This window comes from Metarhizium acridum, assembly GCF_019434415.1.
Source record: "Metarhizium acridum strain ARSEF 324 chromosome Unknown scaffold_272, whole genome shotgun sequence".
Classification (NCBI taxonomy): Eukaryota; Fungi; Ascomycota; class Sordariomycetes; order Hypocreales; family Clavicipitaceae; genus Metarhizium; species Metarhizium acridum.
The window spans coordinates 312,955-335,683 of record NW_027094024.1 but is presented as its reverse complement, the minus strand read 5'-3'; the positions used below and the strand labels follow the sequence as shown (position 1 = coordinate 335,683).

General features: G+C 51.3%; 6 protein-coding genes across 7 annotated transcripts; 3 read left to right on the top strand and 3 right to left on the bottom strand.

Annotated features, from left to right (window-relative positions):
- The first annotated feature begins 137 nt into the window (after positions 1-137).
- Positions 138-4,395, top strand: RPN2_1 (proteasome regulatory particle base subunit). Its single transcript, XM_007810521.2, has 3 exons — positions 138-552; positions 651-3,552; positions 3,618-4,395. Exons 1-3 carry the CDS (start codon positions 413-415, stop codon positions 4,020-4,022), a joined length of 3,447 nt encoding a protein of 1,148 aa, XP_007808712.2. The 5' UTR covers positions 138-412; the 3' UTR covers positions 4,023-4,395.
- On the bottom strand, positions 4,368-7,349 carry J3458_012882 (uncharacterized protein). Its single transcript, XM_007810522.2, has one exon. It carries the CDS (start codon positions 6,606-6,608, stop codon positions 4,614-4,616), a length of 1,995 nt encoding a protein of 664 aa, XP_007808713.2. The 5' UTR covers positions 6,609-7,349; the 3' UTR covers positions 4,368-4,613.
- Positions 7,350-8,492: 1,143 nt separating this feature from the next.
- On the bottom strand, positions 8,493-11,900 carry J3458_012881 (uncharacterized protein). 2 transcript variants are annotated; one of them, XM_066120178.1, is made up of 2 exons: positions 10,716-11,900; positions 8,493-10,381 (listed from the first exon to the last, which is right to left on the bottom strand). In XM_066120178.1, exons 1-2 carry the CDS (start codon positions 11,104-11,106, stop codon positions 8,748-8,750), a joined length of 2,025 nt encoding a protein of 674 aa, XP_065974813.1. In that variant the 5' UTR covers positions 11,107-11,900; the 3' UTR covers positions 8,493-8,747. The 2 variants fall into 2 exon arrangements, with proteins under 2 accessions (XP_065974813.1, XP_065974814.1); XM_066120179.1 differs by having other exon boundaries at positions 8,493-8,869; positions 8,981-11,888.
- A 4,199-nt stretch (positions 11,901-16,099) lies between these two features.
- On the top strand, positions 16,100-16,820 carry J3458_012880 (uncharacterized protein; the record flags this gene model as incomplete). Its single annotated transcript, XM_066120177.1, has 3 exons — positions 16,100-16,265; positions 16,352-16,405; positions 16,576-16,820. 3 exons carry the CDS (start codon positions 16,100-16,102, stop codon positions 16,818-16,820), a joined length of 465 nt encoding a protein of 154 aa, XP_065974812.1.
- A 125-nt stretch (positions 16,821-16,945) lies between these two features.
- J3458_012879 (uncharacterized protein) lies at positions 16,946-18,880 on the bottom strand (the record flags this gene model as incomplete). The annotated part of the gene is made up of 1 exon (XM_007810525.2): positions 16,946-18,880. The coding sequence occupies exon 1, from the start codon at positions 18,500-18,502 to the stop codon at positions 16,946-16,948; it is 1,557 nt and encodes a 518-aa protein (XP_007808716.1). The 5' UTR covers positions 18,503-18,880.
- A 244-nt stretch (positions 18,881-19,124) lies between these two features.
- Positions 19,125-21,371, top strand: J3458_012878 (uncharacterized protein). The gene has a single exon (XM_066120176.1). It carries the CDS (start codon positions 19,347-19,349, stop codon positions 20,292-20,294), a length of 948 nt encoding a protein of 315 aa, XP_065974811.1. The 5' UTR covers positions 19,125-19,346; the 3' UTR covers positions 20,295-21,371.
- The last annotated feature ends 1,358 nt before the right edge of the window (positions 21,372-22,729 follow it).

Here is a 22,729-nt window from a genome sequence, read left to right as displayed (position 1 = left end):
CCAAAAGTCTTAACCTGGCGCTTATAACAGCAAGCCGTCATGTGACGACGAGTCACGTGTATATTAGCTGCGTCGTCCTCTAGCGGAAAGTTTCTCGACCTGCAAGTGGTCTGTGCGTGCTCAAGGCAGAGCTGTGCCTGACGTGGATCTTATCCTGTAAGATATTAACTGGCGCAAAACGCCACTTGCTTCACGTCTGGACATTCCTCCTCATTCTCATCCTCAGCAACAGCACCTCAACTCTCTTCTCTGGGTCCGATTCTGCTTCTGCTTTCGTTGGCGCAAACCCGCATCTCTTGCCTTGCGAGTCGCTCTACCTCAACCTTCTGTTTTGTACCTGCACCGTCACCATCCCAGATCTCTCCCTATCCGCCCGAGAGCTCCTTGGTATTTCTACCCTCGCGACATCATCATGCCTGGTCTTGTATCGGCCACTGGAGTTCTGGCCTTCCTTGCCGATGAGGAGCCTGAACTCAAGGTTTTTGCCTTGCAGACTTTGAACGATGACATCGACACTGTATGGACCGAGGTGGCCGGCGCCCTGAACCAAATGTAAGTTGCCAATCCTGCCATCCATCAAGCCATGAAGGTTGGCGGAGCAGTTGCATCAATCGAGTACACGCTCTAATGCTTTCTTTTTTCTTGGCTAGCGAGGCATTGTATGAAGATGAGTCTTTCCCCGAACGACAGCTCGCCGCTCTTGTCCTCGCCAAGGTTTATTACCATCTTCAAGCATACAACGACAGCATGGTGTTCGCTTTGGCTGCTGGAGACCTCTTCAAGCTGGACTCGCCCGGCGAGTTTGAAGAGACTATCATCTCCAAATGCGTCGATCAGTACATTGCTACCACCGCTGCAAAGAACTCCAAACCACGCGCTTCGAAGAAGACCGATCTACCGGAACTCACAACAACCTTCTCCAATGCCTCTGACAGTGCTGTCATGTCCCCAACCACTCCATTCTCCCACACAACGCTGCCCCCCAAGTCGCTCCTTTCGCGTACCTCACTCGAAAACACTATACTCGACGCCACTTTTCAGCCTGTAGTCAAGCAGGGCAGATCCGGCTCCATCGCCGAGCTGCCCAACCAAGACACTGAAGACTCCTTACAGCGCGTGATTGAGCGTCTGTTTGCAAGCTGCTTGAAGCAAGGCCGATACAGGCAAGTTGTTGGTATTGCCGTAGAAGCCAGAAATCTTGAAGTTTTGCGGCGCGTTATTAAGCAGGCGAGTGAAGACGAAAAGAACGCTAGGTTCAAGTCACAGGATGGACTCCAAGGCCCAGCCGAGGAACTCATGGAGTACACGCTTGGTATCTGCATGGACATCGTGCAGGAGCGAAGCTTCCGTACCGAGATTTTGCAACTAATTCTTGACCTACTGAACGACATTCCCAATCCGGATTACTTTGCCATTGCGAGATGCGTTGTGTACCTCAATTCGGACGATGAGGCTTCACGCATGCTCCGTACTTTAGTCTCTAATGGTGACCGTACCTCCGTTGCCAACGCTTATCAAATAGCATTCGATTTGCACGATAATGGCACACAAGAATTTCTAGGCAGGGTACTCGCATCTTTACCGGCAGCGAAACCTAGAAAGGAAGATGTTGAAGCCTTGGATCAGGCCACAGAAAGCGAACCTCTTTTGGACAATCAACAGGGAGACCCCGAAGAAGACTTGCCTGAAGGCGAGGCCAAAGTTTATCGCAACATCCGATCAATTCTTGACGGATCAAAGACTATTCGTCTAAACCTTGAGTTCCTGTACCGCAATAACCACACCGATCTTAGCATTTTGAACAAGGTACGCGATAGCCTTGAGGGACGCAACTCGATTTTCCACACCGCTGTCACCTTTTGTAATGCATTCATGAACCAAGGGACAACAAATGACAAATTCTTCCGCGATAATTTGGAGTGGCTAGGCAAGGCTGTCAACTGGTCAAAGTTCACTGCTACGGCAGCACTTGGAGTCATTCATCGAGGCAATTTATCACAGTCTAGAAAGCTTCTTGAGCCGTATTTGCCTCGGCAGGGAGGCCTTAGCAGTGGCTCGATATTCAGCCAAGGTGGTGCCTTATATGCCTATGGTCTTATCCACGCCAACCACGGCGCCGATGCTTTGGACTACCTTAAAGCCCAGTTTAGTCAAGCTGAAGAGGAAGTCGTTCAGCATGGCGGCGCTCTTGGACTTGGTATTGCCGGCATGGCCACGGGGGATATGGAGATCTTTGACAAGCTTAGAAACATCCTTTTCCAAGACTCAGCACTCAACGGTGAGGCCGTTGGTCTGGCAATGGGTCTCATCATGTTAGGAACAGGCAATGTGAAGGCTCTGGAAGTCATGATCACATATGCTCACGAGACAACACACGAGAAGATTGTTCGCGGTGTTGCTCTGGGTATGGCGCTCATCATGTTTGGCCGACAAGAAGGAGCAGATGTTTTAGTAGAAGGACTTCTCAACGACCCGGATGCAACACTTCGATATGGTGGCATCATGACAGTGGCCTTGGCCTACTGCGGAACCGGAAGCAACAAAGCCATCCGAAAGCTGCTTCACACTGCTGTCAGCGATGTGAATGACGATGTTCGTCGAATTGCCGTCATGAGTTTGGGCTTTATCCTGTTCCGTAAGCCTGGCAGCGTTCCTCGAATGGTTGAGCTCCTCTCTGAGTCGTATAACCCTCATGTGCGCTACGGATCCGCCATGGCTCTGGGTATTTCTTGCGCCGGAACTGGCCTCGATGAGGCTATTGATCTCCTCGAGCCAATGATGAAGGACCCCACCGACTTTGTTCGACAGGGAGCCCTCATCGCCCTCTCGATGATTATGGTACAACAGAACGATGTTATGAACCCCAAGGTCTCCGCTATCCGCAAAACGCTTAAGAAGGTTGTTGGTGACCGCCACGAAGATGCCATGACCAAGTTTGGCGCTGCCCTCGCTCTTGGTATCATTGACGCTGGTGGTCGCAACTGCACCATCGGCCTCCAAACGCAGACTGGTAATCTCAATATGGCCGGAATAGTTGGAATGGCTGTGTTTACTCAGTATTGGTACTGGTTCCCCTTCACGCACTTCCTTTCTCTGAGCTTTTCTCCTACAGCCATCATTGGCCTTGACCATGACCTAGAGATGCCCGACATTAAATTCCACTGTGCCACCCGACAGAGCCTGTTCGACTATCCACCAGAGCAAGAAGTGAGGGTTGAGGAGGGCCCTGCCATGATTGCTACGGCGATTCTGTCAACAACCGCCCAAGCCAAGCGCCGAGCCCAGAAGAAGGAGCGTGCTCAGCGACGTGAAAGTATGGATCTTGATACTGCACCTGCCAAGGGTGCTGAGAAGATGGATGTAGATGAGGAGAAGAAAGAGTATTCCAAGGACAAGAAGGACACGGATGATAAAGACATTGCTTCTGCCGAAACCAAGAAAAAACCGGAGAAGGAGAAGGTCGGCTATGACATTGAGAATATGAGTCGTGTTCTGCCGGGACAACTGAAGTATGTCAGCTTTGTAGCCGGGCGATACAAGCCAGTCAAAAAGGTAATGATTACCTCATCCCTCGATGCGATATTCAATTTGATTAATTTTGCTAACCCCGGGCACAGCCTACAGGTGGCCCGCTACTGCTCGACGATACCAAACCCGACGAGCCGAAATCCCTCATCGAAGAGAAACTCAAGAAGGTCACTACCGAGCGTGCTCCGGTGGCAGGTCAAGGCCGAAGCGGCGCGGGCGGCCGATCTGGTAGACCGACCACGACTTTGTTGGACGGCCTTGTTGACCCAACACGTGCGGCAGGCAGTAGCCAGGTGATGGGCCAGCTTCTTCGCGGCCAAGGATCGTTTTTGGGTGACCCGCAGACACCCAGCGGAAACAGCGGGATCGGCGCAGGAGCCGCAGCCGCAGCTGGTGTACTGACTGCCGTTGACGAGGATGGAGAAGGGGATGAGGAGGCGCCAACACCTGGTGAATTTGAGTACTTCACAGATGGTGAGGACAATGAAGATTAAAAGAGGCATGTTGCGTGATAGTTGTGGTTAATAGCGCAACTTCATTGTAATTGTGTATTTAATATGTACCACTACGGACAGAGGCTCGGGTCAGACTACAGTCAGGGATGATGCTCTTCGCATACCGTGGCTGAACATGTAGCTGCCGGGGAAGTATTTGAACCGATAGATGTAACAAATGTCATTTTATTTCTGCTTATGCTCTCCATTTCACATACCTTGGGGCTTTTGTAGCAATCCATGTAGAAGATGCCATGAGAAGAAATTGTCCGCAGGCAGCAACACGCAAGCCAAGAAAACATCAGACCCTCGAACTACCCTGGGGCGGAGCAGCCCACTAACGCTGGCTGCACTAATAATGTTACGAATCTGTGATTCCAGAATACAAAGGAACAAGTTCACTCAATATTAATAACTACAACACACTAATGTTATGCGACGCTCAATGCAGCCGCCTCCAAGGACGACTGTGTTACGCTAACACACAGTTCCAGAATGCCTTCAGATGATACGTATACAGCCTTAGTTCGCCAGATGGATGTATTCACGTTCGCCTATCCCAGGAGGAAAAAAAAACAGTTCCGTCTTCTGCTAAATCACTTTTCTTGTGTCCTGTTGCCTGGTAGTTGCCCGAGAGCAATCGGTACATACTTGCACTCTGTGCCAAGCAGTGGCTAGGTTACCACGAAAGTTCCAAGTCGCGGCATGGCTTTCTGGCTGTGTGTTGTAGGCATCATCGGTTGCCTTGACCAACACTGTGGTGCACCGCTTCTGGTCGCCGTCCTGACTCTTGCTATTCGCAGCAGCGGCCACCGGATCGTCGGGTCTGCCTCCGTGTTTGTCTTTAAATGCATTCAGCGGTACACTTCCTTCAAATACCCATCGCTTCCAGGACCATGCACCGTGGCCTTGGCAGGGCGATGGCATACCATTTTTGGTCACGCAATCAGGCAGAAGATACGCTTGAGTCCATGAGCCACCACCATCCAAAGATACATCCACACGGATGATAGATCTGCCGCCACCAGAGAATGCGTATCCGCTCATGCTAATTTCTTGTTGGGGATGGTTCTGCGACGTGACTGTCTGATCTTGGTCGTTTTTCAAGACATTGGGCTCTATTTTTGAGTCAAGCCACTTGCCCAGCTTCAACGTAGTGATGGCGCTTTGGACTGGTAATTCTTGAATGGCAGGAGCTGCGTCCCAGTCAACTTTGATCTGGTTTGGGCCGAAGCACTTGTAGTCCTTGCGTTGCCATTGGCTTGTGCTCTCTTCGTCGCTAAGGGTAATGTGATTCAGCCACTTGACAGATCTGGCAGCAACGTGTCCTGGAACAATGGCTCTGAGAGGAAATCCGTGGTCTCGAGGCAGCGGTTCATCATTCATGCTGTATGCCAATAGGACATCTCCTTGTGGATCAATAGCCTTCTTGATAGGAATGGATGCACCGTAGGCTTCCAAGCCCATGAATTGGACGTGTTGTGTTTCGCTCGAACCAGTCATAGCTTCCGAAATGTCAAATCCAGCGTCGGCCAGCACGTCTGAAAGAAGAACACCTTCCCAGGAGGCGTTGGAAATGGCGCCAGATGTCCATGGCAGGCCATTTGTTTGTCTTCCAGAATCATCACTCATATGCTTGCGACGGTTGCCAGAGCATTGCAAAGTGGCAGTGACCTTGCGGCTGAGGAACCTTGTTTTAAGTTCCCGCAAGGTGTATTCCCTCATTGTTCCGTCAAGAAGCTCGACTTTCAATCGATAGTCATCCGACTTGGAGTCCTCGACAGTGGGAACCCACATATGGTTACGCACGTAGAAGAGCTCGTTGGGTGTCAGGAATTGCGCGGTGAGCGCTTCTGCTGGCGTTTCAGCATTTCGAGGCTTGGCTGTCCGTGTAATAAGCGACGGGTGCCGCTCCGGATCATTTTCGAAAGGATCCTCGATTTGGTCTTGCGCAGGCTTGCCATTGACAAGATCGGCTTGGTCAACATAACCAATTAGATACTGGGACAGGATATCGTAAACGTATTGATTCTTGTGGATTGTAAAAATATTCCAATAAGGGTCTATTGATCCTCCGGCGGCGCGCAGAATGACTTGACCACCAGGATGAGCGGGAACCCAATCCGTTATGTCGTAGACCTTGTCACCATATATGACCCACGGATGGTCGGAGTCGGCCCCATGCTTACGGACTTCAGTTATACGGAAGCGAGGCAGGTCGGGATTCCGGTTGTCGGAGGGGTTCTCTGGAGCTGGAGCAGGCTGGGGCTTAAAAGAAGAGGACGAAACCGGGGGTGACGATGCATAATGGGCATCCAAAGTGGTGGGGGACAAGGGAGAGACACAGAGAGCGAGAGAGAGCAAACCAAGACTGGCGATGACAGCCGCGATCTGAGAACGGGGCCGGACCGAATGCCGTACCGCCGACACCCGCGAGGCCGGACCGCCACTGTGACGCCCGGCCTCCGCTCTTCTCGGGGTGCGTCGATAGACTGCGGTTGAAAAAAATTCTGCCGTTGGGCGTGGCTGGGAAATGTGAAGACGAAACAGCCGTTGAGATATACAACGGTGTTGTCGTGGATTCATGGCTGGAACGTTGGATCCGCGTTGGCGGCAACGGCGACGGCGATGGAATGGTACCGAAACCCCAGTTCAGTTCAGCCCAAGATGGGAGCTCAGAAGAATACTGCTGCGAATCGGCAAAGCTGCACAGGAATCACAATCGGACGGCTTGTAGGAAAAGACTCGTCGGGACTGTTGGGGACGCAGCAGATTGCAGTGAGATGCGGCGTGTCTGATCTCAGTCCAAGCTGTCGTGAACTGAGCTGGATGGCAAGCACCAGCCAGCAGGTTTTTGGGCCAGGCGCACTGCTTCCAGAAGCACGACCCGCGCCCAGAAATCAATCTTCAGGGGCAAGTCAATTCCATGGATCAGAGAAGCGTGAGGTTGGTATTTTGTTGAGGTGCCAAGAGAAAGAATATGCCAGGAGGCGCAACGGCGAAGTCTGCGTGTTCGCGTCTCACGACAATGCTCTCGCAAGGCAGTTTGGTGTACTCGATACGTAGTACGGAGGATATGCGCTCCGTTTATGGTAGACAAATTGCGGGCGGCCCTGGGCGTAAAAGCGATTCGATGAAAATCCGTGGAAGAAAGGGGGAATCAAGATTGCAGTTGAGGCGACTGAAGGCGGCACAAAGCGAAAAAACGTGGGCAAGGGTGAGTGGACGAGTTTGAGATGTACAGACATGGAAGGCACGATGGACCCAGGCGCTGGTCGGCACAAGTGCTTTCGTTTACCCCAGACTCGGTAGTCGGTACACATTAACTACTTAAGTAGTTACTCCATGTAAATGTTGCCAGTCGAGAACCTTGAAAGTAACTGAGCACAGAACATTGAAAGGCCCAACACACGACGACGCGGCACCGTTGCTTGCCGTGCTGTCTTGGCTCGACGTCAGGCTCGAGAGGTCAGGTGAACACTGTGTCGGTTAACCACGGAGGGAGGATTTGGCCACCACCTCTGGCTTGGACATGGCGGCAACACAGCCCGCCGTATTTTACAGAGCTCCGTATGTTTGTTAGTGGACAGTGGGCAGGGGACCGTTGACCCGTTAAATTCTCCGTACGAGTGAGTCCACGGGCATCGCAGCCGATTGGGCCCAAGAATTCGCCTGGGACGACGGCGTGTCAACTTCCAGTTGGGACCAAGCCATGCAGCCAGAGCAGGGTTGGCGGTGTGCCAGCGTAGCAGTGTGCACGCACAGTCTGGCAGCGTGGCCTCCCGGGCAGAGAGGGTCGATTATACCCGTTGACAACTAAGTGGCTAGCCCACTTAGTTGTCAACGGGTAGTTGAAAGAAGACGGAGCAGACCGTCGCGCACAGGCAGTGAGCCGTAAGCGTCAAGTTCTATATGGTAACATGGAAGCAGCGTGGCAAGGGGCCAAGACGGCGAGAAGGGAACATCCTGAGGCGATACAAAAACTACGAATCGCTTCGAATCGCTCCAAGACTTTCTTCTAAGGTTTGATCCGCTAGCTGTAAAGCGATAGCCAAATAGCCTATGACGCTTCGAGAAGCTGAATTTAACGTTAATTCATCATCTTGGAGCAGCTCCAATGCTAAGACTTGGCATGTTCTTATTGATTGAAAGAGCACGTCGAGCGCAGGGGTCGCAAGGCCAATCATAAGGTGCCATTCTTGTTAAACAATTTAGCCAACTATTAGCTGGAACCATCCAGTGGTAGGATTGCTTCCTAGAGTGCTAGTAGCTAAGTATGTAGAGATACGTTGCATCATAAATCAACTACATCAATCGTTCGTTCCCAAGGATCGTAGCCGGTTCATCATGCTCCAGACAAGTTGGGTGCAAAACTCGATTCCAGACCACCCTTCTGCTGCCAATTGACTACGCTATGCTGACATGCATTACAATTTATGTTATAATTATTTCATTATTCTTTCTGGATACGCTAGACTGAAGTAATAATTGCTAGAATCATTCCTAGTAAAACATTTTCTTTTGATATTAGTTTTATCTCTAATGAAGCTAGCAGAGTAAAGATTAGTACATGCAATGCTTTTCAGCTAATTGCTGGATCGATTAGGAACTCTTCAAGAATTCAAGCTCCCTTTAGTTCCGCAGCATGAGTGGCGAAAGTGTGAATTATCCTTATATACCAGCCTCGATAAAAAGAGTTCCCAAGAAAGATGCTCGATACGCCCATTACGGTACAATCAATTCATCAATTTGAACCCTCTCAAAGAAACTGATATGCCCAAAGCCAACCCAATACTGAGCCAGCCGATTCGGTCCAATGAGCAAGAGTTGACTTTCAATATACTTGTCTGTGTGGCCAGCGTGGACGCCGGTATAATTAGCGATTGGTTCTAACTGCGGTGAAATCTCCCAAAATGATGGGTTGCACGCCTTCAAAGACTCTCGATCCATTTGCTTACCTTGAATAAACCCCGTTGCAGCAACGTGTCCCTTGCTCTTCACCACCCTAGCCCCCGCGAAGGGAGGGTCGGTGGCTACCCCTACATAACCTCCGGGGCCAAGATCATCACAGACAAAGGTGTACTCACCCCGCGGCACGTTGGGATCACCCGTCAATTTGATTGCTTCAAGGCGGCCACGATACGTATAGGCTTCCCTCCTTCGCTTTTCCCAGGCTTTGTCCGTCTCGTCAGCATCTCGTACCAGGCCAAGCTCGGCATCAGTGACATGAGGATCGTCAGGTTGGTTAATGAGCAGGAATTCACATCCATGGCCACTATAATCGCCAACCCATATACCCCGCCATGGCTTTGTCGGCGTCGGTGTATATAGGACCGGGTCAAGAGTCGAGTACGTGATGACTTCCTCACCAATGTGGACGCCCATAGCACCAGCAGCTAGCATGACGTTGTCTGCATCGGTTAATCCGTTGAGAACTTGCACCATGCCTGTGAAGCTACCAGCCTGGCCGCCTACGAGGCTCGGCGGCGGTGGCGTTCCTGGCATTTGCATCCACTGCCGAATACGGAAGGTCTGATCGGAGACTTCACCTCGAGACCTGGGCCGATCATCTTGCGACAAGTCGATGACAGCTTGACCAGATCTTGCGCCAGACACGTGGTGACGAGCTGGGATGGTTGGCGGCGGCCAGACATGATCATAAGGGTAGTCAGCTGCGAGTTTCTCATCCGCCTTTTCAGGGTCTAATGGCCGCGTGAGTAAGAAGTTACTGAACATCGGATCTGAACGATTTCCACGCGCCATAGGCTTTTCGGAAGCAAAGCGGTTAGCGCCCCGTCTAATGGAAAAATTTCCGGTCTTCTGCCTGTCTTGGACATCAAACTGCAGAACGGGCTTGTCAAGATGCAGCTTGACTTGTGGCTCAAAACCATGAATGATAACCTGGCTGTCGGTTGGCCAATGTTCGAAGGTGTTCCTATTGCTTACTGCTAACAATTGGTAGCCTTCGATACACCCTCTCCGTGGGTCGAAGCGCACGACGATTAGTTTGCCCGTTAAATCCCTATCACAGAACCAGATTTTATACTTGGGTAGAAACCATAAGGGATCGTGTGCAATATAAAGCTCCCGGAAGCTGCTGCAAGGCTCCGAGTTGGTCAATGTTAAACCCGGCACATTGTGCTGGATGCATCGAAGCCAATGGATATCAGATATGGCTTGTCTACGAAGCTTCCGACAAGTGGCGGCAACGGAGGACAGGTCTGTGGCAGACAGGTGTGATAGAATGCAATCGATTAGCTCTGGAGGCATATTGAGGAGAGATGTGTTTGAATCCCAATTTGAACTTTGTCTTGAGCGGGAAGCACTTTCAACCGCTTTCTCTGACGATGGATGCTTGCCTGTGGCGAAAACGTCAGCTAACTCATTTCTTGCATGAAAAAAACCCGTGCCATCCGATGAATGATAAAGCTGTCCAAGCTGAACCAGGTAGACTACTTGATCCCAAGCTTGGACTCTGCTCAACTAGGACTTAGCAGCTAAGGCTCCGATTGCATGACAGCTAAATTTGGTGCATAATTGCTATCAGAGAGGTATACACACACCACAAAATAGAGCTCTCGGTCGCATGAAGGTAGCAATAGCGGACCCAGAGATAAATTGCGGCGAATATGTGTCGCGATGACGATGACAAAACCAGGGGCAAAGCAAGAAAGTGAACAGTCATGGACATACCTTCAAAGGTGGTATCATGGTGCTGTTTGCCACTGGCGGTGCTACTTTGACCTGGCATTTTCCTCAAGATGCGTTGTCGATAATAATTGACTTCATTCGGCATGCTCTCAAGCAGGTCCAAGTTAGTTTCGTTTTCCGCGTTGATACGACCGTAGTTTGAAGGCGATGTGGTAGCTGAAGTAGGCACGATAGGCAACAGGTCACGGATTTGGTTGTCAGGTAAACCCGACGAATCCCGTGAAGGAGGTGAAATAGGAGCGGGCGAGGGAGCTTGGCGCTTCAGAGGCCGCTGATGAGACGATAATGGATATGAAGTTGTAGTCGATTCTGTCTCGGAATCATGAGCTGGCTCCGCAGAACGCTTCTTTCTGGAGGCTGCGAAGCCAGCCATTTCGCGGATATATCACGGCAAAGTCGAAGAAGAGGTACACTAGGCAGAAGTCGAAGAGGCCGCCGTGCTGTGTGATATAGATTCGGTTTTGATATGGCGTGTCTGATTAGAGAGCTCTGAAGAATGTGCACTCAGAAGAGAGAAAGGAAGTTCTGAGAGTCCAGACGAGAGGCAGTGATGTGGATATTTGGCTGGCTAGTCAAAAAATGCAAGGCACGAGGTTGATATATCGTTGTAGTAACATTTGCAAGTGCCACTCGCTCTTTGGACGGTGTCTGTTGTCTGAAATCCAATTCCTGTGGCGAGACTCGGGGTTGTACGCCAAGTGCTGCACGACTCTGAGCTCAGCCAGGATCACCCGCGGGGGGAAGTGTATGAATCCTTGCGGCAGTCAATGGGAAGCGGTAGGTGACAGTGAGACTGTGGTTGAAAGTTCTTGTTTTGGCCCGTGTTGGTAATTAGTTACCAGTTGGTCCGGTTGGGTCAGAGTACTCTCGCAGTCAACTAAGTCAACCAGTCCCCGATGCCGCCCTCAGATGACAAAAGGCCCAGAGATCCGCTCCAGCGCCCGCCAGGGATGGGGCTGATGGATCGGATGGGCGCGGCCAGCCTACCAGCTTCTCAGTTTGATGGCGGCTATGAAAAGGTTCCGGGCCAGACACAAGGTGTGGAATAAGTACCGCTCTCGGCTTTGATGTGTGTCGTAACTGAGACGCTGTGGGGAGTAAGCCGTGGTGTTGTGCCGTGCCGTGATTCCGTGGTTCCGTGCAAGATGATGCGAAAATTCCTGGCCTGGCATGCCCGCAAAAGAGGAATCAATGCGCACTTGACAGTTTACATAAACACGAGTGCAGCACAGCATTTCGGTGTGTATGTACCTGCCGCAACTAGTCGAGTGGCAAACAGGCAAGAGCGACCGACCACTTGAACTAGCTACTAGGTTGCCTGGTGCCACTTTGCAGTTCCACTGTTCTAAAATTGCTCCCAACCTGTCCATCCAAGAAGATCAACAGACTACTCCGTAGACGTTTGCTAATTGTGCATCTATACTTGGACCACACAGCTTCCGAGGCCAACGACACTAGCTGGCACTTGGAGCTCCCAAATTTCGGGGCTCCAGATATCCGCTCCAGGCGGGCAAGTGGACTCTAGGTTCGAGAACTCGTTACACGACTCGAGGCCTCGGCTATGTGGAACTTGTGAACATTGAAACCTCAACCTCACTGCACTAGCTTCGACGACATTTGGAGTCTTCCTAGTCTTGGAGACCCTGGTGGAGGGCTAGAAAAGCCTCGATTCCAAATGCTAATGTGTCTTCCAGATTTTCTCGGCCACTTCATACCAAAGATCGCATTGAACCAAGTCTGCGGTTGGAGAGACTACACAAATATCGATGCATACATCAAGCACCAAAGATGATGACTACACCGGCGGCGTTGAATGATTCCAACGGGGTCGAAAACTTATGACACCCCACTGTGGAAGAAGCAGGAGATGCAACTTCTGGGGCGGAGACCAGGAAGCACCGCCCCCAAGATTAACCGTACCCGGCCCGGCATGGACTATTATTAGCCATGTAGATTTAGCCTTGCTGGGCTGCTGGGCTTGTAGGCAAACGCCTCGCTCATGTTCTAAAGTTTTGACCGAGAGACCACTGGCTGACCTGGACTTCACAGTATGCTTGCTGTTGATGTCCAGCCACCCTGCCAGACAGCGTAAGGACCTCTGTCAAGTCACAGAAACTTTGTTTGCAAAGCGAGCTGTAATCTCTGGTTGGATTAAAGAGCTGTTCTGCATGCCAGCCACCGATGGAAAACGCTTTTCCCACAGGGAACTTTCAGAAGTCCCGATAAATGCGCGCTTATTTCGTACTACCTGCCTCGGCGTTGGATCTCTCTGCTCTTCATCCATATGCCAACAGAGTGACGAAGACATGAAGGGCGGTTTACATCGATTACGATACCACGCCAAGGACGACGCATACATGCGTCCGCATTGGCAATCATCAGTTGTCAAACCACACTACTGAAATATCAATGGGCCTTGTTTTCAGTAGCATCGTCTTGTACCACACGCAGTGACTAGCTCCTTGGGTGGCTTTGAATTGGAAGCTCCCGAGGCTTTTCCCATTCTCTTCTGAGCTGACAAAATGCTCCCATGGCCCGCAATCCCCTCAATCGAAGAAATTTAGGCGACGCCAGTCTCGCGCACGGTGCATCATGGTATCTTGTCTCGCTTCTTATGCCCTTCAATGTTACCTCCTAGAGTTGACGTGGTAATCACAGGGATCGGGCTTAAACCCAATGCTTGGCTAGCGCCAGGATGCTGCGTCTTCAGACGGGACAACGTCCGATCACCACATCCACAAGCATGCGTGAAATATTTACAGAAATACCTGCGAAGGTGGGCAGGTGGGCTTCTCGTCTGAATGCAAAGGGATTCTCTCGCAGTCGGGCTTTATGATATCCAAAGGACGGACGGACTCTCTCCACTCCGAGTCCAACGGCATCAAATGGACAGAACCTTGGGCTGCTGTCAGGAAAAGGGGAAAACATCACCCACTGATGCGACTTTAGCATGCAACTGTCCGATTATCTATACATCACACCCTCCTTCGCTTGAAGCTTCTTCCTCCTTTGTGTCCCACCTGCAGAACAAGGCACCGGGAGTGTTTCCGAGGATTCGCATAGTACACCACCACCTGCAGGAGTCTGCCCAATTCGGCAAGCCAGCTACTTACCTACGCACATGCTGTGCGTGTGCAATGCAACTTCTTGACCTTTGTTGCCACGAGCCTTCACCAACTGTCATTCCCATACGTGTTCCAAATACACCTATGTGCTTTGGCTGGACGCCTCAAAACTCGGCTAGTCGAGCCCATTGCTCAACAGGTCCAAGATCACCAACCCATGGCAGCATACGTCGAGCGTGTCCGTTTCCGAAAGTGTACACAGTGCCAATGTACGCACGAACCGAGCACGATGTTTTATCAGACCTTCTTGGTCTTGCTGCTGCCGATGGTACCAGATCAGCTACTAAGTACTAGGTAGTTAAGCTCAAACTAGGCCTTGTTTGTCATGCCAGGCCTATATGATGGCCGGCCATACTCTATAATTGCCGTTGTACTGTGCCCGCTTTTCGTTATTGAAGTGAGAGGACGGATAGCTTCGGGACCCTACCAATCACTTTCGAAGATCTGCCGAACCAGCTGCTCTTCTTGCAGATTGATCGAATGCTTTCAACATCCTTGGCAGACTCGTCCCTGGCACCTGTCCAGCCCCACTGCAAACTACTTGTTACTCCTCGCCTCACTTTCGGGAGCATACACCGACTTCGAAAATCTGAAATCCCGCCAGAGAGTGTTCAAAAAGGAGGCCAAGGAAAACGGCTACCCATCGAGAAGGAAAACTTGATACAGCATGCTTAATAGGCATGGGGCTCACAGGAGCAGAATATGTGCATGTGTAAAATACTTGCATACAGCTAGCGGGCTTATCGCAGTGGGCATAGTATTATGCTTCGACTGTCCGCGAACCTAGATTTATTCTTCACATTGTTCGGTTATGCACAAAAGAACAGGCAATCTTACTGTCCTTGCCCTCATGACAGGAATTACCCGGCATGGCCGTCAAAGAGTAGCTCAAGGGATCCTATAGCGCATTCCTCGAGATGGTATCATGACCTTCTCGACCCCATCCGGCAGGCCCGGCAAACCTCGGCCAAAGCACCTGAAGATGGTCGGGACAGGGGCTTTTCGCATGACGGATGACGGAAGACTCGAACATCCGCAGCTCCCCGATTTTAAAGACACAGCGCCTGTAAGTCCTTTTCTTCTGATGGGGCAGGTTCTTTGTGGCTTGGGGTTGTATCCTGGCAATATCCGAACAGTGTGGTTTCATTACTCTCTAGGCCGCATCGGCATTCGCGCAGGCCCAATGGTGGTGTCACCAACCTGATTTAGACATGCGTACCTTGCTTCTCGAAGACTATTCTGCTTTGTTTGTTCGGTCTTGGATAGATGTGCGGAATCCGCCTCGGGCTAATGCAGTAAGCTATGGACATGGTATCGAGTTTTAGTTTTGCCAAGCCAGCTGCTCGTCATGGCGGGAGGGAACCGCAGAATGTTTTATGAAGTGATGTCACCGCTCTGCGCAGCACAGCGAGCCTTCCGCACTCGTACAATTTGAGGTATTACTATCGAGTCTATAGTGCCAAGGCTTACTGGTGCATGTGGAAAAGTTCCTGACCAGTCCGCAATCATTTGACCCAAACGGCAAGCAACCAAATACTTGAGTACCAAGTAGGTGATCTGGTGCCTTTGAAAGAAAAGGAAAAACAGCTAGTTTGCCAAGAGGCGAGTACAAGAATCTAAATGTACGCATCTTGATTACGCTTCAACTGCGTCACCACTACGCGGGACTATTATCAGATGGATTGTGGTGGTGGCTATTTCCCCCCTCCCCCTTCAGCGATTCGATGTAACAACAGCGCGTCTCAGTCCCAGCCACGGCGTTCCGTGTTGGCGGTCGGCCTTCCTATTCTAGTCTCGCCCATTCTGAGTCTACATATGTACATTTTTGCACCGCCGCCGCGGTGACAGGGTCAACTGGTGCTTTGTCGACTTTCTGCGGCTCTTGGCTGTGGCTATTGTTTAACTGACGGGGCCCCACATTAACGAACAGAGTTTCAAAGTACTACGCGGGATCTGCATCCCGGTACCCGCGGTCAGCCACAACCTCCAACTCTCCCAGGCCGTGAGCCGGCGCGGCTCCCGATTTTGCTGGTTCGAGCTTACACAGACGCAGACGCAGACGCAGACGCAGACGCGGAATCCTTTGGCAGATCGCGCATAACCCTGCTCTTGCCCAACCAGGGAGGTCCTTGCTAGAGGCGAGGAGAGATTTCGACGTCGGACGAGGTGAAAAGGCTCGCTGTGTTTCTGTTTGCACCCGTTTTTTTTTTTTGCTTTGCTGGGGGATTTTTGTTGTGAATCATGGCGTCGTTTTTCCCTCTCATCTCCGAGATCTTGCCCATGGTCATGCCCGCCGCCACGCATGTGACGCGGGCTGGGGATCTGGAGCCCAAGTGTCCTACTGTTGAGGGTCCCGTTACTGTCAGGGCTGCCATTGTGGACAAGTGCGATAGAATGTCTGCTACAGGTTGGTGACACATCGCATGTCGCATGCCCACCTGGGAGCATGATGCTATATTTGGCCCTGTAATAGTAACATTCGCACATACATAGTTCTCACGGTTCGACCGCAGTCCGAAACTCCTGTCCACCACAACAGCGAACAAGGTTCGTGTCCAGAACTTCACTCTCCCCCCCCCCCCCCTTTTTTTGGGTCCTGTTGGGCTTGAGACTTGCAGCTAAGATCGGTGCCGCCGTTGGCTCGCCGTCCTGGACTCCTGGGCATGTCGGCATAGGCCAAGTTTCCATTACTAACATGAAATTGCACACGCCTGCAGATGCAATCATGTACACTGTCTCGGGGACGGGTCGTCTGACAGTGAATGAGGGCTTTGAGTCGGAGCTGAGGATACATGACTTGGGCGCTGGAGACTTTGCTTTCATCCCTGCCTGGACCGAGCATCAGGTTGTGAACGGGAGCCATGTAGTAGATCTTGTGTGTGTCGTCATACATGGCGGGCCGCGTCCAGTTGGTGCTACTTTGGACGGTTGGGGAGGCGACGAAACCACACCGGGCAAATAAAAGTTAGTCGATGTGCATCTGGCATATTCTTGGGCAGGTAAATTCGAGGGCTGGCTATGCTTGATCTACTCCCGTCTCCGTTGCCGCATCGTCTTCTTCCATACCGTTCCCAACTGACAAGTCAATCAATGCGGGTTTTGAATAAGCTCGACAACTCTCTCGCGCTCACGCCTCCGGTCAAACACCTGGGCGTGGTCCAAGCGAGGAAACACCACAACTTGGACATTGTCGACTGCACACTCACTGCTGCCTTGGGTGTTCTCGGAGGCTGCTGGGCAGCCCATCGTATCCGGCCTGCTCGTTAAATAGCGTGCAACTTCTGCCGTATTTACAATCAAGTCCCGTCCAGACAAGCACACCGCGACGCTCTGAGTGCCCTGGGGATCATGTCGCCTTGTCTGCCGGGTATGTTCCGATACCAGATCCTCCTTCCACGTGATGTTTTCTCTCCAGAAGAAATGCCTGCCGAGGGAGAGGGCTACCCCCAAGTCGGTGCCGGCAAAGTACCAAAGCTGCCATTCGTTTGCCCGCTGCGGCATCCGTCGTGTGAAGTTGTAGGCAACATTCGGCAGGTGAAGAAGAATCGTCACGGGATCAATGAGGGTGATGGACTGGATCCTTCTCCTCAATTGCGGTGACCGCAGCATGTGAGTCGTGGGAACTGACCCGTATGAATGAGACACCAACGTGAACCTCTCCCAGCCCTGGTGGTGGTCCAGAATTCGGATCACCATGCTCAATAGTTGGTCTTTTCGAGGAGGCCGGTCCGTAAGTCGAAAGGAAATGGGAAGCATCTCTGGCACAATGATGCCCGTGTCATGGTTCGAAGCGCGGGAGGAACGCAACTGTATGATGAACCACACGTACGTCCACAGTCCTATGCCGATTCCGTGCCAGAAAACAATGGATCGCTTGCTCCCGCTGTTTGTGGTGTGCGGGAGAAGCCAGTAGCTCAGCTCGGGTACTGTCGAGCGATGTTTGGCAAACAACTCTTGTGGGCGAGGGGGAAATGTCCTCCGTGCAACGTGAAATGTCCTGGCGTAGTAGCGAAACCCGTGCCGGGCTAATACGTAGTGTGTAGCCTGGTCGACTAGGAAGACGATGAGATACCATAGTAGACATCTGTAAGCAGTAGAGATGCCGTCGAGTGTGAGACGAAGACTCTTGGCCGGCCCGCGTCCCTCGCGTAGGGGGTGGCCGAGTCGTGCTTCCGTCAGCGTGACATAGTCGTTGATCTCATTCCAGATGTCCTGGTCAATGGATGCCGGGTCGTTGTTTTTCATTTGGGCATCGAAAAATGCCCAGAGGAAGAATTCGCGCAGGTTGTCTCGACGAATGTCGTCCAACTCGGCACCGAGGAACCACCCGCGCAAGTATTCGGTCAGATGAGGCGTGTTCGCCATGCACTTGCCGAATAAGCGTCTCCGTTCAGTATGCGATAAAGGAGCCGGGTGGATTGCCGTGCTTTGCAACCTCCGCTTGTGCGGTGTGTATATCAAGGTGAAGAACAAGGTTTCTGCAAGTAGTAACAAAGCCGGGATGACGGTGGCCAAGCTATGCCATGGCGAATCTCTCTTCAGAACGTTGTAGAGTAGAACGACCATGTATAGAGCCGGAAGATATCGAAATAGAAGTATGGAAATGCGAATAAGTAGAAACTCGCCCAAAGATGTGCCTATCATTGTGATTTGATTTGGTCTGTCCGTGTACTGTAAAACCGCTCATTCAACCCCAGCGCTGGAAATCCGACTGGGGATGATTTTGTGCTGCCGTTGCATTGGTAAATTTACTCCCACATAACTACCTACCATAGAAGCCTTGGGAAAGGTTACTTGTATTTGGAGAGATGCCCCCGGTCATTAGCCGTCATGGTCGCTAGATATTGGGCATCAGGCTGATGTGCTCATATCTCGACTAGCTCTTTTGGTCTTTCGATGGCGCCAGCAGGGAGGCACCAAGAGCTCAAGATTCCAGTTTCTTGGGTGGTGGCTGTTTTTGGTGTTTGCGTCATGTCTGATGGGGAGGCTCCCTGAGGGCGGTGCGGAGACTCTCTGGGCAGCCCATCGGCACGGGCAGAGGGGAAAGGGAGCATTGACTGACTGACCCTTGCGACATGGACCAGATGTCCTGATATTGTCAATTGTGCCAGAACGAGTCAGACTGATGGCACCGTGTTTCGGCGGCGCTAACACGTTGCGTATATTCAAAACGCCAGTTTGAGCCGGGTGAAATAGCCAATCCTTTTTATTTTATTTCTTTTCCCAAAAAGCAAAGAAACCACAATCCTATACATCACCATACGTCCTGCAATTGAGTCAACAATACTGCGCCGTCTGTCTGAATATCAATTCGTCAGCGCGCTGCGTTAAACGGCCATCGAATTCCATGTCGCCCCACGGCCATTGCCAGTAAGCCGAATACTGCTAGGCAGCTAGCACCAGCACCAGCACCGGAGCCTCCGTTACGGTCAACGGTCCAATAGCAGCCAAGCAAGCTTCATGTTGCCGTCCTGCGTTGGTCGACGTCATGCAATCCAACAATTCTCAAGCATCCCCCCAGATAGATTCGCTGCTCAGTCGAAGGCGGCAATTCTCCTCTCGTGTCAGGAAATTTGTCTCTTCCCAAAGCAAACCTCGCCCACATAGCAATCAGCCCATGGCCGACAGATATATTCTACGTGTAACGGCAGGCCCAAGCTACGATGCCGCCACCCACGTCGAGGTGCCGGTGAATCAGCCCGAGCCAATCCGAATCCAGAGTGACAGTGCACATGTTGAGCTGAATATCAGGATTCGAGACTATGGCGGTTTGCCCTTGGGGTCGCCCGCCACATCGCCCTACTTTGAGACGGAGCCGCACGCAAAGAACAACGACCAGTACAGCATCTCCTTTAGATTTAGGCCCCTAAAGCCCGCTGCCGCCGGAGCTTCTGCAAGAAGTGATGATGATAGTACCGGGAGCGACGATAGCGACGCCAGCTCGGGGCCGAAACGAGAGGGCATCAGCGGCCACGACCTCCAGTTCGGCAATGACTTTGATCGCCCAATTCGAGACAAGTTACCCCCCGGCTTCAACACCGCCATGGGAATTGTTCGGTGGTGGATCGACCCCGGTTTGGATGGGGACGCCTACGCTGATAGACCCTACTTGTATGGCCCTGCCTTGAGCTCTTTCAACTCCATTCATCTCGGTCCTGGGGAGTATGTAGAGGAGAAAGGTGGCCTGTGGTTCGAAGAGGGCGGCGATGAGGAAGGGATGGAGGCCCGTCAGGCCTTTGGCGCTCCCGCGGACAGCAAGGCTCGTATGAAGTGGGCGTTGAAGGATGACAGCAAAAGCAAATGGGTCTTTGAGTATGGAAAATCATATGGCTTAGACTTTTTCAATCCCTACCTCGATTTCACCAACTTGGCTCTAAACCTGCCTGGCTTCCAGCTGCCTATCGTCAAGTACTGGGATGGCCAGGGTCTAAGGTAAGAAATGTGACTCGGCGTCACCCACCCTGCGCTACTTGGTTGTTGCATTTCCGCCCGTGAAACGCCGTGGGTTACTTTGTAACTCCGTTTGTCTGTTTGTTTGCTCGTTTTTTTTTGGTACTGTGTTATTGATCTTGTGTTGGTTTAACATGCACTTCTAGGCGCTCACACGAACTTAGATACGTACTGCGAAACAAGCAAACAGCAGAGGCATACCTAGTCGTCGTATTTACCATCTATCTTCGGGAAGACGTGAACGAGGATGGCACGCTTAAAGAAGGTGCCGCTGATCGAGTCGCAGAAAGGGCAAGTAATAGTGAAAATGAATATAGACACGAAAAGCATGACGAGGCGCAGGTTTTACAACAAGCCAAGGAGGAGCCAGCGCCCGATGGCGGGGTTGGGGAAACAAGTCCAGATGATGTCGATTAAGTATATTTTCCTTATTCTTTTTTCCTTTTCTTTTTTTTTTAATTAATTAGAGTATTTATGATGTTTGGTGGGGTGGGGGTTCATCTTATTCCTCATAGCTAATGGTTCGAGGGCACGACGGTGTACAATTCTGTTTCTTGAGGGGATGCATGTCATAGTTTTGGGAGCCAACGGGTACATGTACTTTTAAACCGTGTCTTCTTTAATAGTTTAGACGGGACCTTTGTCTGCACTATCGTTCTTGCGCGTGGATGTACTTTCCTCTCGATCAAAACCCGCTATAGCTACTCTCTTCTAGCGAGACTGGACAAATTTGGTCATGGAAGCCCCAGTGGTCTTGAGCTACGAGTTCCGTAATCTCTTCAGTTCCTCTATAATCTTGGAGTGACAGACTGTAGGGTGTCAAGCTGAATCGCGGTTCGAGCTGGTGACTGTCGCACGTAGGAGCCGTGAGTGAAGCCCCATTCTCAAGTTCTGGCGGCAGTTTGCTCTTATATCCTCCGCCATCCTAGAATCGAATCGTCGGCTCCCGAGATGTCAAGTGCAAGGACTTTCCATTTTCCATCATGAGTACAAAAACGCTTTCAAGCGAAACCAAAGTGGTGAGATATATGCCGATGACCACAAAGGCGATTCCTTGCCCGGCGCCAATCTTGCCACGGGACTTTTCGCATTGTCGAGTTCCTGGCGGGCTGGCTCTGTGGGAAGAAGGGGGTTTCTATTCCCCCGGTCAGTGTTTCGAAGGATATCATCCACAATGCACGCAGGTAACAGAACAGCAGGGCGGGTGGCCGATACAGCCGGGAGAGACTGCAGTGAGATGTATTCCATTGTAAGATAATCCTCGCCTGACACGGAGCATGTTCCTTGTTGAGCTAACAAGAATTTCACGGGTAGAGGCTATGAATGCAATGACATGACGGAAGATCAACGATATGCTCGCACAACTTTCGGGGGAAGCATACTCTCGGCTCCGGCTTTCGAGATTCGATGGAGGAGCAAAGACCAAAGCAAGGCTCTACGGAATTCTGCTTTGCGACCAGGTGATTCTGCTGAAATTTGGCCCTCAAGCACTACTACCGTTGGGACAGATGCTGGATCAGGAGCCCCAAGAACTCTCAAGGCGGTAGTCCTCACTACGCAGACTGCAAAGCCAACAACACCCACGCCGTCGCCAAAAGATGGGGGCCCAAGCGGAAAGGTCGTGGCAGGAATTACAACTGGGGTTGTTTTTGCCATTTTGGTTTTGCTTGCGATGGTCGTCATGGTGAGTAAGAAGGGGAGGGGACCAGTGGCCGGGGAATCGGCCAACTCAGCCAGCGATGAAGCACAAAGGAACGCCGCATCGCAGGGCCAGAATCAGCAGCAAGAAGCTGACTCTGGTTCGGTGGAATTATCCACCGAGCTTGCTCCGGCTCAGCACATGGGGGTTTTCCCGTTTACGAATCGTGCAGAGGTTTGCTCGCGTTGCTGTAGACCCGGTTATGCAGAATCAGCGCCAGCTGAGCTGTCTGGGGAGACGAGATGTGAGAGGTAACGGCCGACGGGCAACTGAACACCTGATTAGTTTTCAAACATATAATACACAATATCTTTTTCTTAACATTATAATGTACTTTTTCTAAACTTTTCTTTTTTTTTTTCTCTTATTATATTATGTAATGATAGAAATCGGACACCCTTAGCGCCTGCTCGTAAGAAAATTATGTGCTGGCCCTACCTGCTCCTGCACGTAGGCGTTGCTGGAAAAGGAATGGTGAGCTTAAAGACAAAAGGAAGGACAGATTCTCTCCCCCTTTCTCCCATAATGTCAAGCTTTATTTCGCTTCTTATCTGACGCGTATCCGATGCGAGCCCAGAGCGGATCCCGAGGTCCACATTATAAACCTGCAAACCAGAGCTCCGAGCTCAAGTTCATAACATTAAGATGGTTAAATTTAGTAGTAAAAAAAGCATTAATTGAAAAAAAGTCAAGGGTTTACTAATTAGGGCACACCGACTGTC